This window comes from Drosophila sulfurigaster, chromosome X (genome assembly GCF_023558435.1).
Source record: "Drosophila sulfurigaster albostrigata strain 15112-1811.04 chromosome X, ASM2355843v2, whole genome shotgun sequence".
NCBI classification, from domain to species: domain Eukaryota; kingdom Metazoa; phylum Arthropoda; class Insecta; order Diptera; family Drosophilidae; genus Drosophila; species Drosophila sulfurigaster.
In genome coordinates, this window is record NC_084885.1 from 31,528,531 (window position 1) to 31,543,788 (window position 15,258).

Below are 15,258 nucleotides of genomic sequence, written 5' to 3' on the forward strand. Positions count from 1 at the left end.
TGGCAACTCTGGCAGCGGGCAAAAACCGCAAACATCAAAAAATTAACGCACATTTTTCAAAGTTTCATTTTCATAATGATGAAGAAGAAGAAGAGTTGGCAGGAAAACTTTGATGGGGGAAAATCGACTAAGATGAATTTTGAGATCTCATAGTGTCGAAATTTGTAATTGTAAAACTGCGCAATAGGCCAATAATACCAACGTTTAAGTAAGCTAAGTAAAGCGAAAAGAAAAAACCAAAAAAATGCAAAAAAAAACATTAACTTAAAAAGCAAAATCAAAGATGAAACTAAACGAAATTGTCCTTTGTAAAAGATTTGAGTGTATGCGTGTGATTGAATGGGTGTGGGTGTGTGTGTGAGTGTGAGTGAGTAGTACTATTGGTACAGTTATCACAAAAGTTATCTAACACAAAGCAAAAAATATAAGATAAAAAGAAAATCGTAAAGAGCATTTTTTGTGTGCATTTTGTGTATGTTCAATGTCAACTAAATGTTTAAACTATAAATGCAAAACAGTCAAATACATTTTATGTATGCTAATCGAGTTATCGATAAATGCAATCGCAATCGTAATCACTGTCGAAGGCGTATATACCAAGTATATTTAAAAAAAAAAGCAAAAGCAAAAACAAACGTTTACATACTTCTTATGTAATATTATCACATGATAACAACTAAGGCAAATTTTTGGGGGATGATAACGATAATGATACCGATAAACGATAACGATAATGATAAACGATCATGATAATGATGATGATGGAACTGCCAACTGGCAACAACCCAATTAAAAATACTATAACAAAATGAAACTTAAATACAAAATTCAACTGCAGTTTCAATGCGGGAGGACTTTTATCTATTTAGTTATTTTATTTCTTTTTTTTTCAATTAGCTTTTATTTATTATCATTTGTGTTTTCAGCCAACGCAACTGACGCATTGAAAGCGCCATCTATTATACCACATTCGTACTATGTTTCTGCTTTAGTCGACAGGTGGCGTTTTCTGCAAAGCCGAAAATATCCTTAAGCAGCTTAAGGCATACTTTCTGGTATAAAATACTGAAAAGTAGCAAAAGATTTTTTATGGTATTTTGCAAGCTTCCATCTGCAGTTAGTTTACGAAAGTGCCGTTACAATGCTTGGTGCGTGAACGCGTAAAAAGTGAGTGAAAATTAATTAAAAAGTGTATAATTGGCTTAAAAATTACGCGAATGGTGCGTTAAATTGTTATTTTTAAAACCACATCGTTTAGATTTGTATATAAAACACGGTATTAAACAAGTTTTTGAAAATGCGGCGCAATTTGCTAAATTTGGTACAAGCTGTGTGTAAGTGTGACCAGATGAACACATTTTGGTGTGCTCTCGTATTTTTTGTATATAGCTTAGAAATATTGCTTGTGGTCACACAGCGATAAACAGCTTTTAAGGAAAGCTCAAGTTTGAATTTGTGCAGCATAAATTTAGAATATTAAAATTTACCTGCAAACAGAAAGAAGAACAAATATTTATAATTATAATATGAAACATTATTATTATTATTATCAATGTTTGCATTCAATTTGACAAATGTTACATTGATAAAATCCCTTGCTATCCATTTGAGAGAGCGAACCAAGCTGAATTTCCCGTCCGGTTGTGAATGCAATGTTTACATTTTCAAAGAGAGCGGCAAGTGGGAGAGCGAGAGAGAGCGCAAGTGTTAGCGTAACGGAATGTGTGCGGCTCTCAATTGTCGCTGACGCGGCGTCGCTGCTTTTGAGTTTTGCTGCGGTCGCTGGCAGCTTTATTTGTGCGTGCGCGTTGCCAATAAACGGGCAGAGGCTTCTGCTCCTGGCCAAAAAAAAAAAAAGTGGCGCAGCGAATTTGTTGTTTGTGATAAAAAAAACTACAAAAAAAAAAATAGTAAATATTTAAGCGTAACTAAGCGTTGATTCCTGTTTGCATGTGTGTGTGTGTGTGTGTGTGAATTTTAGTGAAAGTCCAAAAGTAGGCAACAAATTTGTGGATGACTTAACTGATGTGATACGAGAGTATTTTCCGCAATCGCAAAGCTGTTGTTGTTGTTGTTGTAGTTGCTTGTGGTTCCTTTGCTCTCTCGCTCTCGCTGTCGCAGCAGCAGCAGGAATTCCCTTGCAGACTCAAGCGCAAATTGTTTGTGTTATACACAGACAACGACGACGGCGCCCACGCAGCCAGAGAGAGAGAGAGAGAGCAGGCACAGTGGTTGCGAATTGTCAGTCAACTGGGATGACTAATCCATTGCCCAGCCCAGCTGGAGAGAAAATACAACAACAACTACAACAAAATGGCTACGCCGATCAGTGCTGCCCATGTCCAGCAGCTGATCATTGGCAGTGTTGCCTATTTAGCAGCGCTCTTGTTGTTGTTGCGGTCCCACTGTGAGCGAAGTGAAGAAGAAACCCAAAAAAGAGCCAAAAACAACAACAACAGCAACTTGACAACGACAACAAATACGACGGCGTCGCTTTCGTTGCCATCGCGCCTGTTAAACTCTCCTGTTTTGCGACTGTGTCTGTGTGTGTGTGTGTATTTTTTTTGCGCTCTTCTCTCATTACTAAGGCAAAAATTAGACAAAACGTGAAATGTGTGTCGCCGTCGTCGTCGTCGCAGTTTCAGTTGTCGCTGTTGCTTTTTGCTGCTGTTGATTGCTGCTATTTATTTGTGAATTGAATAAGTGTATGAAAAACGAAACGAAACGAAACAAATATTGAAAAGCAGTTTAAAAAATATGCAAAATCAAGTTACACACACACATAGATGTATGTAGTCGATAGTTTCTTTTTTTCGTCGTCGTCGTGTGCGCTTCGCTCAGTTGCTCTCACAATTCACAATTCACAATTTTCATTCACAAGTGCAAAGGCAAATAGCAAGAACAAGAACAACAACAACAAAGGTGCCGAGTATAACAATGGCGCGGCTTAACGAAATGAGTGTAGAAGAAGAAGCAGCAGTAGCGCGTGCTTAACCTAAAAGTGCATGACAAAAGTTTTGCACACACACACACACACACACACACACATGCGTTGGAGTCAGCTTTTCTGTGTGTGTGTGGGTGTGTGTTTGGTTAAACTCAATTCATTGCTTTTTGTTTTCTGCTTCCGCAAATCCACAGATAACAACAACAACGAGCAACGAGTGTAAAAGAGACAACTACAACTAAAGCAATCGCCGTCGCAATCGCAACAAAAAAAACAACAACAATGCATAGTTCCTGCTGAGTAGCTTTTTTTTGTTTTTGTTATTGTGTGTGTGTGTGAGTGGGAGTGCGTGTGTGTGAGTGAGTGTGTAGCCATGTTGCTGACGCCGCCAGCTGACAACAAAACAACTAAACACTGCCACCTCGAAACAATAAGACAACGACAACAACAACTGTAACTAAAAAACTCCCCTCCCCACCCCCCTCTCCGCTCCACAATCCACATCGCATCGCTGGAAGCTAGAAAAATAGTAGAGGAAGAGAAGAAAAATCCCCAAACATGGAGCGCATGTGGCGCAAAGTGAATCACAGCCTGCGCAACAGCAAATCGCAGTCACAGTCCCACGCCCAGCAGCAACAACAACAACAACAACTACAACAACAGCAGCAACAACAACTGGGCAACGCTGCAACACCACAATCGACGGACACCATCAGCTCAGCGGGCGGCTTTGGCGATGCTCAGCTTGTTGTGGCCGTGCAAGGCTTACAGCCGCCAGGTGGCGCCACCTCCACAGTCTCAACTGTCGCCATCTCTGCCTCGGCAGCGGCAGCAGCAGCCGGTGGCTGCAATGCGACTGGACGTCGCTTGGCCAGCAGCGGAGGCGTCAGCATCCAACAATCCAACGCTGGCAACTGCCACAAATCGCTCAGTCAACATGTGCTGCAAACACGCACCGCCTCCTCGGAGCGTCGACGTCGACGTCGCCGCAAGAGTCGACCGCGACGCAGCGGCGGCATCGGCATGGTCGGTGTGACCAGCTGTGTGGGCGATGGCGGTGGCGATAATATGTCGTAAGTATTCCGCTTCTTCTTCTTCTTCTTCAGTGCTCCTTTTACCAATTAAGTTATTTGTCTTGTCAGCAGTCTCATTTGTCTTGCAAGCTTTTGATTAATTAAGCAACGAATAAGAGACAGCTTACTATCCATTTTTTACACAATAATAGTTGTAATAGTTGTTGGCTTTGTGATATTTGAATTAACTATCCAAAGACCGTTATTAACGTAGCTTTTAATATTAATAGTTCAGTTATTGCGGCAGCTTTTAATATAAATGGTTCATGCGCTTTATGGTCACAGTTTTTTATTAAGTATATTGAAAAGCTACGTTTTTCAAGAACGCCAAAAATACACGAAAGTGTTACCTTAAAAATTGTAAAACAAACGTTTTCAAAAACAATTAAGAAAGCTACAGTTCAGTATGCTCGTCTGCGACTTCATTATGAGCAAAGCATGGAGTAATATATTAATATACTAGAAATACATTTCGATTAATTATGTTAATGGTATATTTTCAATGAAGTTGTATATCAATATACCAAATACAAATTTTGAATATTTATATCAACGGTATATTTTTAATGTGGTACTATATCAATATACCAAATATACCCTTTGGCGCATATTTAGTATTTTTGTGGTATACTAATTTGGTATATTTTAAAATTAATACTGCATTCATAAATGAGTAGCGGATATCTCACAGTCGATCACACTCGACTGTAGCTTACTTACTTGACAGTACGTTTGCTGTATATTAATTGGTATATCTGGTATTTTGTACCTTATGACATATATAGCATTTGGTATATTTTTTTTTTTAAGTATTTTTGCGATAGATTAATGCGACATACATGAGAATTAATACCAGACCGTTTTACGTTTATACAAAACGGTATATTTTGTGGTATATTTTTAGTATTTTTGCGGTTTATTTATTTGGTATATATTAAAATAAATACTGCTTCGTTTTCTGCACAATTGTATATTCTCAGGATTTTTACGGTACATTAATTCGGCATATATGAAAATTAATACCACATTGTTTTACTTTAATGCAAAATGGTATATTTCTGGCAAATATTCGGTATTTTTGCGATATATTAATAAATTAATCTCGCACTGTTTTGCCTTTATATAAAGTTATATAATGTTAATATTTTTATGGTATATTAATTCGGCATATATGACAATTAATACCATACTGTTTTACTTTTATACTAAATAATATATATTCAGTATTTTTGCGGTATATTAATTTGATATATTTACAAATTAATACCGCACTGTATTGCTTAATAATAAATATATTTAGTATTCTTGTGGCATATTAATTTGACATATTTGCTTTTATTCGAAACGGTATATTTTTAGTATTTTTGCGGTATATTCTAAAATGAATCTCGCACTCTTTTGCCTTTATCCAAGCACTCTAGACTGTAGCTTTCTTACATGCTTTCAAATTGAATTCCTTCCAAAAGTAAACCCGTAACTGAATGAATTTGTATTTGCCTCGCTTTGCAGTTCCTCCGGAGGCTTCTACACACTGAAGGAGCACCATCGCCATGGCCATCATGGTCATCATGGCGGAGGAGGCGGCGGCGGCGGCGTTGGAGGCGGCTCGAGTTCTCATCGATTGTTTGCCACATCGGCGCCCAGCGGCACCGTAATGATGTATCCGAATTCGCATCGTGCCACAACAGCTTCAACTAGTGGAGCAGCAGGCGGCGGCGGAGGAGGCGGAGGTGGAGGCGGGGCTGCGTCAACAACGGCACCGGACATTTCGCTGAGGCAACGAGCGGTGGCAAAGCTGCGAATGTTCAACTTCCATCTCAACTGGGATCTGCATATGACGCACTGCAAGCCTTGCGGGTGAGTGGAAAGCTGCACCTGTGGCAGCTCCGTGTGGCAAGTTAGTAGGGGAAGGACTTTTGGAGTTGCAAGTCGCAAGTGGCAACCACTTGAGTGTTTTGTGCTTTTGTTGGCCCAACGAGTTTTGTTCCTTCTTTTCCTGTTTTTTTTTGTTTGTTTTTGTTGCTGTTGCTGCCCCCTATTTTGTTTTGTGGCAAGGTTCGGTGACTGAGTCGGTTAGTTGGCTTCATTCAAGTGCGGCAGAAGTGGCATAAAAAACAAGGGGGAAAAACCCAAATGCAAAAATGTAAAATGCAAATGTGGGTCGTCGACATCCTGCGAACTTTTTTCAACCATGTTCCTTCTTAAATTCTTGCGGCTTTAATAACACAACATCACAGCATCAACAGCAGCTCAACTCTTTCATTTCAGTCCCAAATGTGTCAAATTTTAATGAAGCTGCAGCTAACGAGCCAGGTTGAGACTCGGCTCTGTTGACAAACTCACAAATACACACAAGCCACAAGCGCCAAAGTTAATGATGTGGGAGGCCATTTGGGGCCCAACACACACACACACACACACACACACACACACACACTCAAACTCACACTCGCATATTTAGCCACCTCATTTTTTATTTGCCACCAAAACCTCATCAACGCCTTCTTTTACCTTTTTCTCTTTTTTTTTTGTGGGAGGGCTGCTTAGAAAACTTTTTGTGTGACGGTTGGGAGAGCTAGAAATTATGTTTTTCTAGTCGAAGGTTAGAGATCGCATGCAATTAGGCAATACTCGAAGCTATTGCTTGGGGCATATTAGGGAAATTTGAGCAGGAAAACGATTGTCACGAAGTGCTCAGGACACCTTTGGAACGCCTTTCAAGAGTTTCAAGGTGTCAACTTTGTTTCAAACGAGTTCAGAATACATTATTTCAAATGATTCTAAATTTTAATAAGCATCTCACAATGCTTCAGATTTTAGAATGTTGAAGAGTCGCCCCTTTATAAATATTATTTATAGTTTAATAATCGTAATTAGCACTCAACTAGACAAAGGAAGTAAAGAGTTAAAATTCAAAAGTGTTACCAAATCGTTCAAAGTGAGAATTTTAGTATAATTTTATTACAATAATATTGAACTGTCTCTTTATACTTTAATTGGTTTTTTTTTTCTAATGTTTAGTTCTATTTTCTTAGAAAAAACATACTAAGTGTGCATCTTAGTATATTTTAGTAACAGTTTATTACAATAATCTTGAACTGATTTTAAATAACTCTTGTTAGAAGAAACATGTTAAAAATACTATAATCCCAACTGGAAGTTTTAAAAAGTTGTACTAAACGTAGCATAAAATAAACAGTCACATTATTACAAAAAATCCTGACGTCCGTCTGTCCGTTAACTTCGCACTGTATATCTTGGCGATAAACGTAGCTAAAGACTTGAAAATTGGCATGTGTATTAAGCAAGGCTAAACACATCTCGGGTTGAATTGAATTTTTGGCTGGCACTTCAGAGTGCAGCTTGGGTCGTTGCACCATCAAGTGGCACTGCGTCATTTGATTTGTCGAGTGGCTCAAGTTGATTTTGCTTACTATCTTGAATAACAATTGATAAGAACTGCAACTTGAACTCTTTCCTGTTATTCTCTTCTTCAGTCCTCGCTTGAGTGGCAGCGGCAACATCATCACCCGTCGACTATGCCGCAATCGTCGACGTGAGGACAATGAGCTCTATCGCTCCAATAGCTTCAAGTTCGAGCGTTTCGAGCGCAAGGAGTGCCTCGAGGAGCTCTCCAACACGTTGCAGAAGCAGGTGAGTGAAACCTCGGTCCATTGACCGCTGTCGAAAAATTCTAAAAAAAAAAAATAAAACACAATTAAAGCGAGCGTAATTTATGCGTGCCACCACATGTTGCATGCCCCATCGGTCCAGCTCATCCATCTACTCTTAGTCCGGGCAATTTATGCGCATAGATTACATCTAATTGAAGCATCGAAAAAGAGAAAAAAACGACGACAACACAAAATTCTATTTTCTACCCCCTAATTAGAAATGTTCTCCGCTGCACAAAAATTGCACTGCAAAGGGCGAGGGAGACGAGGGAGATGGAGGCGAGGTCTGCGGTCTTTGGTCACAGGTGTCTGTCTGAAACTTGTTTGTCGAAAGTTCATTTGCAAGCTTGCTGGGATTGGGGGGGCGGAGGGGTGGAGGAGGGAATCTAATTAATGGCGCGCAACAAATTGAATTTTAATTGAGCGTCGAATTTGATTTGGCTCTTTCGAAGTGGTCCAGGGATCCCATTTTGTGTGAGGTGTCTACAAGAAAACAGCGACGAGCGACGCGCGTTAACAAAGTTAACTGAATTTGATGCCATTGATTGTGGGGTGCTTGGCAGGAGAGTTGGTAATTATCAAAAGACTGCCAACTGGACGCAAACTTAATGCAACTCACATTATGCATCGTTTCTCAATTTCAATTTCAATTTCAATTACACATTCAATTTGATGGAGCTAGCAAAGTTGGCAAAGTTGAGCACAAAGCGCGTTTCCAAAACCATTTTTGCACTTTGATTTTCTGCTGTTCGGCAAGTTGGCAGTCCTCTTTTTGAAACCTTTATCAAAAGGTTCCAATTATTGAGAAAACAAATTAATAAAATGTGGAATTTGCGAATAATGCGGCAAGAATGCAAACTTCATATTGTTTTCTATAAGAAGTTGGCAGTTCCAGTTTAATTCAGACTTTATATGTTAATAGAATTTAGTTTTGAGAGCTACTTTGTCATTTTTCCCATTACTACATTAATTTTGCTGACAAGTTGGCAGTTCATTGTGTAGTCAAAGGTATAGAATACGCTTTTCCTTGTTTGTAATGAAATTTAGCAAGTTGGCAGCTCTTATAATCACTTAGAGCTAAAAACTTTGCATTTCTAATATTGTATATGTTTCAGAAATAGATCTATATCCTGCAATATAGTTGGCGTAATTGACCAACAAGTTGGCAGTTTAAAGAAAACCTTGCTTATTAAACATTACATAATCGTTAGGAATTGAATTTAACACTATAATTGTCTTCGAATGGCAATTTGCAGTGTAGGTAGCAAGTTGGCAGTCCTAAAATAAATTTGTGGAAACGAGTTGACAGTTCCATAGTCTGCGGTATCAGGTTTTAAATCGTAAAAGTATTGACGATAAAATTGATTTCTATATGAATTAACGTTTCAAATTTGATGTTGAGACCAAACAGGAAGTGGACAGTTCCAAATATAAACTTGGCTTATGTGACAGCGCATAAACGTTGTCCAAATCACATTGGCCATTAGCAATTCGATTGAATTTTCGAATGAGTCATTGACAAGAACAACAAGTTGGCAGCCCCCAATTAAGTATATGCCCTTAGGCTAAAAAAGGTTTAAAATCGAAATATAATTCCTGTATAAATTATCGTTTGAAATTTGCTTTAAATGTTAAGAGTAAACAACAAGTGGACAGTCCTAGACAAAAATTTGGCTTTCAAATCACATTGGACAGCTAATAAAGTTGTTCGACAACAACTGGATTAAATTTTCGAATGAGTCATCGACAAGAACAACAAGTTGGCAGCCCCCAATTAAGTATACGCCCTTAGGCCTCGCTTCCTTCCACCAAAATAAAGAGTGAACACTGAAGTGTTGAGCAATCTAGTTTGAAATCATAATAGAATATGATTTCTATATAAATTGCTGTTTTTAAATTTGACTCTAATGTTAAGAGCAAACAACAAGTGGACAGTCCTTAACAAAAATTTGGCTTCCAAATCACATTGGACAGCTAATAAAGTTGTTCGACAACAACTGGATTAAATTTTCGAATGAGTCATCGACAAGAACAACAAGTTGGCAGCCCCCAATTAAGTATACGCCCTTAGGCCTTCCCTCCCTTCCACCAAAATAAAGAGTGAACACTGAAGTGTTGAGCATTAAGAGTGGGCCATGTCCTGCGCTAATGTAATTCAATTTTTAAAGCTTTAGCTTGTCGTTGCGTGTTTGCCACAAACTCAGAGAGAAAGGGGGAGAATGGGAATTTGTTTGACAGGCAGACCATTTATCAGAGAGAGAGAGAAAGAGAAGCGAGAGAGAAGTTGCAAGTGCGCTGTGCGGTTTGCCACTTGAAAATGTTGTCGTCTCAGCCACAGACTTCTTCTTCTGTCTCCATGTCTGTCAGCTGTCCAACTCGATAAGCGCCAGCATAAGAACTCCTGGGAACGGAGTTCTGCAAGGTGATAAATAAATAAAAAATTGTACTTGCCACCGTCGTTGTCGTTGTCTGGCTAAAAGTTCGCAGATTTTGATGGCTTTATCAAACCGCCTCGACTCAACTCGACTCGACTCCATTTCGTCTTCGTCCAGTTCGAATTTCAGCTTAGATTTATGTGCTCGACGCCGCATTGTGACATGACGGCTCACGTGAATCTTCCACCTGTCTCTCCGTCCGTCTGTCTGTCTGTCTGTCTGTCCTCTTACTAATCATGCTGGAGTGCCTCTGCGGCAGACACGTCTGCTGTTTTCCTTCTGCCACCCACTTGTGGCTGTCGCTGTCAATTTGATTTCCAGCCGAGCGAGAAAAATGCGATGCCGAAGACAAATGGCAACGAAATTCCCTTTGGCAGCTTAAGTAGTTGCCACAAAACCCCCAACACACCAAAACCAAAAAAAACCGCAAAACTTCTCCGCCCGTAAATTTGAGCTGCCTAAAAGTATGCCACAAAATATTTATACTTATGTAAATATTCTATTTGAATTTGTTTCTGGCTGCTTACGTCAGCACCGAGCACCGAATCCCTCGTTGAGTGCTGGCCCACACAGTCATTGTCTCTTCTTGTCTCTACCCTGTAATTATGTGTGAAATGAGATGAGGTCTGTCCTCCATCCCCGTCCATTTTGTGTTCCAATTTCACAGCAATTTTAAGTGTTGTTTTTGACATCCTGCTGTCTGTCTGTCCATGAATTGTTTGGCCAACTAGAGTCGCAGTTTTTGAGTTGTCAAAATGAAATTTGTTACAGAGCTTGCCTTTAATGCTATGGTGAAGATGTGCTTAAATTGTTTATAACTAGATAATTATATCCTAATGGATTTGGAATCATCTTAGAATCAATATCATTAGTAAAAACCATATTCCAAACATATTGTATTATCTACCCTGTAATTATATGGGAAATGAGATGAGGTCTGACCTCCATCCACATCTATTTTGTGTTCCAATTTCACAGCAATTTTAAGTGTTGTTTTTGACATCCTGATGTCTGTCTGTCCATGAATTGTTTAGCTAACTATAGTCGCAGTTTTTGAGCTATCAAAATGAAATTTGTTACAGAGTTTGCTTTTTATGCTCTGCTGAAGATGTGCTTAAATTGTCTATGTCTAGATAAATATATTCTTATAAATCATCTCAGAATCAATCTGTTTAGTAAAAACCATATTCCAAACATATTGTCTTATCTACCCTGTAATTATGTGTGAAATGCGATGAGGTCTGCCCACTATTACCAATGTTTTTTATATCCGGCTGTCTGTCTGTCCGCGTGTTGTTTAGCTAACTAAAGACGCACTTTTTGAGCTATCGACTTTAAATTTACTACTGTGCTTGCTTTTTAAGCTATGCAGAAAATGTGCTTTAGTTATTTAGAACTAGATAAACCTATCCTTATAAATCTTGAATCATCTCAGAATCAATTTCAACATTATATTCTAGATAAACCTATCAGCATAAATTTGAAATCATCTAGAATCATATTCAATACATTATTTTCAAGCAGTAAAATAATTACATTAAATAAGTTGCCAAGTCTAAGCATATTTTTATGCGTAAATCATTTTTCGTATATCTTTAATCTAATAAAGAGCTTTATCAACTTTGTTGTGCTGAAGTTCGTAAACAAGTTACATATGTGTAATATAGCGCTTTGATTTATAACTCTGACCACATATATATTGAATTTGAAATGATATAACTCGCATAATTATTGCGAAATTTGATACACATTCACTTAACCAACTATGCCAAAAGTTTCACAACAAACAAATAAACAAGAGGAAAAGTTATGCGCAAAAGAGTTGGAGTTGGGAATTGGGGAAAAAGCGGCCTACACAATCGTATAGTTTGTTGTTGCTCCTTCGTAAATTGTTTATTATTGTAAACAAAAAAAAGAAGAGCAAAACTTTTGCCTTTGGGGCTTGCTCTCTCCCGATGCTATTGAATTATGTGGACTTAAAATTATTAGATATGCGAGTTAGAGCTTCGGTTTCCGGTTTGGTTTTTGGGGGATTGGGGATTTCTTATTTTTGTGCTTTTCTTTTGCGGCCCAACGCCCTTGGGGTCAAATGCAATTATTTTAAATGAAATTTTTGGCCAGAGGGGTCAATGCAACTGTTCAATAAATATTTACAAAATTCCATTTTGTGTTAAGCAAATTTATGGCAAATTTCATTTGCGGCTGCCACCTGTAAAACTTTGAAACCTTTTTTTATTATCTTGTTATTAGTGAAAATAGTTATTTTTGGCATTTTTTAAAGTTGAGAATTCATTTATTTATTTATTTATTCATTTAAGATTAGTAGTAAGTCATAAAGATTTAATTTCTGGTTTTATTCATTCTCATTTAAAATTCAGCTTTTTAGTACACTTTAGTGACTTTCCTTAAGTTTAAGTCTTGAAATGTTATGAAGTCCATGCTTGCCGCTTATCTAAGAAACTCTTTCCATCTGCTTCCCATTCTCCTTGCTTGAGCTGCAATTTGTTTCAGTCGTAACTGAATTCCTCCTACCCACGTTCCATAGACTTTTCCATAGCGTGTCCATCTATTTTCATCTCCCAACTGTCGACAGGCATCCAGGCAGGCAGGCAGGCATTGTCCCTTATAATTTCTCCCTCCTACGCATTACTTTTGATGGCACAATTTGGAGCCACCTCCAACTTTCCCCTCTCCTCCCCCTTCCTTTCACCCTCGCACTCCTCCACCTCATCTTTTGGCGAGGAGGAAAAATTGCGCAGTGATCTGTGTGCTGGCAATCATTAGCCTCAAACAATCAGCAGCAACCACTGCCTGTTTATTCATGCAACAATTGTTGATTGCCTTGCGTGGCTTAACCCACCACTGCCCCCATATATTTTGCGCCTTTATTATACCCGCTACTCTTAGGGTAGAGAAGGGTATTACAATGTTGTGCCTGGCAGAAGGAGGCATATCCGACCCTATAATCTATATACGAGTATATTCTTAATCAGCGTCAACAGCCGACACGATCTAGCCATGTCTGTCTGTCTGTCTGTCTGTCCGTCCGTCTGTATGAACACCTAGATCTCAGAGACTATAGGAGATAGACATATATTTGTGTTATGTTTGCACGCAGATCAAATTTGTTTAACTTTTGTGGCACGTCCATTTTCGATCCCGCAAAGTCGACAAAAATCGATTAATAAGCGTTATATTTAAAGCTAGAGTTGTGAATTTTGGTACAGTTTTTACTTGATAATACTTTTTCGGTATATTAATTGGTATATCTGGTACATTTTGCATTATAGTTTCAATGACACTATATATTAATATACCAAACACGCAGACGTGGACCTAACATATTTCAGTATTTTTGCAGTGCAATAATTCGGTATTTTTTGAGGAATAATACCACACTGTTTTGGTTTTATTCGAAATGGTATATTTTTCAGTATAATTAGTAAACTCATTATTTTTAGGTATATAAATTCGGTAAATAAATAATACCACATTATTTTGCTCTTGTCCAATACGGTATATTTTGGTATATTTTGTATTCCAAGTATTTGTTCGGTGAAATTTGTAATTTGTAATTTGGTATATTTTAGAAATAATTTCGTACTGTTTCGTTTTTATTTAAAATCTAATATCCAACAGTAACTTCCTTATTTGTTGGTACTTTTTCGGTATATTATTTGGTATATCCGGTATTTATTGCACGCTATGGTATATATAATAATACTATTTTAATACACCAAAAACATAGCCTTTGTCATATTTCAGTATTTTTGCGGTATATTTTTCGGTATATTTTCAAATTACTACCGCACTGCTTCGCTTTTACTTTCAATGGATATCTCACAGTCGAGCATACTCGTCTGTAGTTTTCTTACTAGTTCATTTTCGCCGTGCTTGTGAATTATTTGTGGTAGCTTGCAAGAGAGAGAGAGATATGTTATGATATTTGACCTAAAACTGCAATTGAGAAATTAGTTAGTGGGCCACCCTCTGGTTTTCATGGTGTCACCCCCTCGCGTAGTTCTCGTTTGGCTCGTTAAATGAAATGCGCAATAAAACGAGTTAATTTCCGACGCCTCGCGTTGCAAGGCGCAAAAAAGCGACCTACAACAAGTGGCAACAAATTTAATCAAACATTACACACGTATCCACTGTATGTGTAGAATAGGTGGAAGGGGCTTCTCTCTCTTCCCCTTACCCTTCCCCCTCCTTCGCCTGCTCGTTGGCTGTTTCTCATTCACACCCCTCGCTCATTTCGCTTGGGTGTTCTAAATAATTCATGTCGGCAACATCGTTCTGTGTGTGTGTCCTTTTGTGCTCTGGCATTTTGTACGTCTAAAACTTGTTGTAATACATTCAAATGAGTCCACAGCTGTATGTATGTACCTCCTCCTCGCCCCCTCATCCCCTCGCTTTTGCCACCTCTCTGTTTGTGTGCGACGATGTACTTTGTGTAAATCTCAAGTTGTTCACAAAAAAAAAAAATGTGTACATACAACAACGTTGCAAAAAGTAGAAAGTTTTTCAAGTTTTTTTCCAGCTGCACTGTGCAGCTGCACAGTGGCACAAAAGCGCCGAGCATTACCTTTAAAAACACTTCACTTGTGACTGGATTTTATTATTTTGCAAAAGCTCTTTGAAGTCCGCTTGACAAGTGCAATGCTTTTAGCATAAGTTGGCGAGCTTAAAGTTTATTAAAATCGCCGTAAAAAAGCTTCTGAAATTGGAATAATGTTTAAATATACATAACTATAAAACCAATATTATTTAAGCTCTATTAATCTGAAAGCAAAGCTACATTTGTAAAATTCAAAATAAAATGGCTAATTTTAAAGGTAATAAAAGCAATATTAAAATACTTGGATATTAAATACATAGCTCACTAAAGCTAATGAAGATTTTAATGTTTATACATTACTTAGATGTGAAATCAATAATTTTAAAGCTCTATTAATCCTAAAGCTCTTAAATAGCTACAATTAAAACATTCACTGAAAAATTGATAAGCTTGAAACTTTAGCTTAATACACACAGTGTGATATGCTTTGAATTATGTTTAGTTTACTCTCAAATTCAATTGGAATTTTAGCGTAAGATAAAGCTCATTAAAGCTTCCGTTTGTGCTTATT

General features: G+C 38.0%; 1 protein-coding gene across 1 annotated transcript in view; it reads left to right on the forward strand.

The window, feature by feature from the left end:
- The first annotated feature begins 1,957 nt into the window (after nt 1-1,957).
- The window catches only part of LOC133848338 (uncharacterized), an 88,155-nt gene continuing 74,854 nt past the window's right edge, over nt 1,958-15,258 (forward strand). The window contains exons 1-3 of the mRNA XM_062283846.1: nt 1,958-4,020; nt 5,530-5,877; nt 7,518-7,674. Coding sequence (XP_062139830.1) covers nt 3,506-4,020; nt 5,530-5,877; nt 7,518-7,674 — 1,020 coding nt within the window. The 5' untranslated portion in view covers nt 1,958-3,505. The remainder of the gene's footprint in view (nt 4,021-5,529; nt 5,878-7,517; nt 7,675-15,258) is intronic.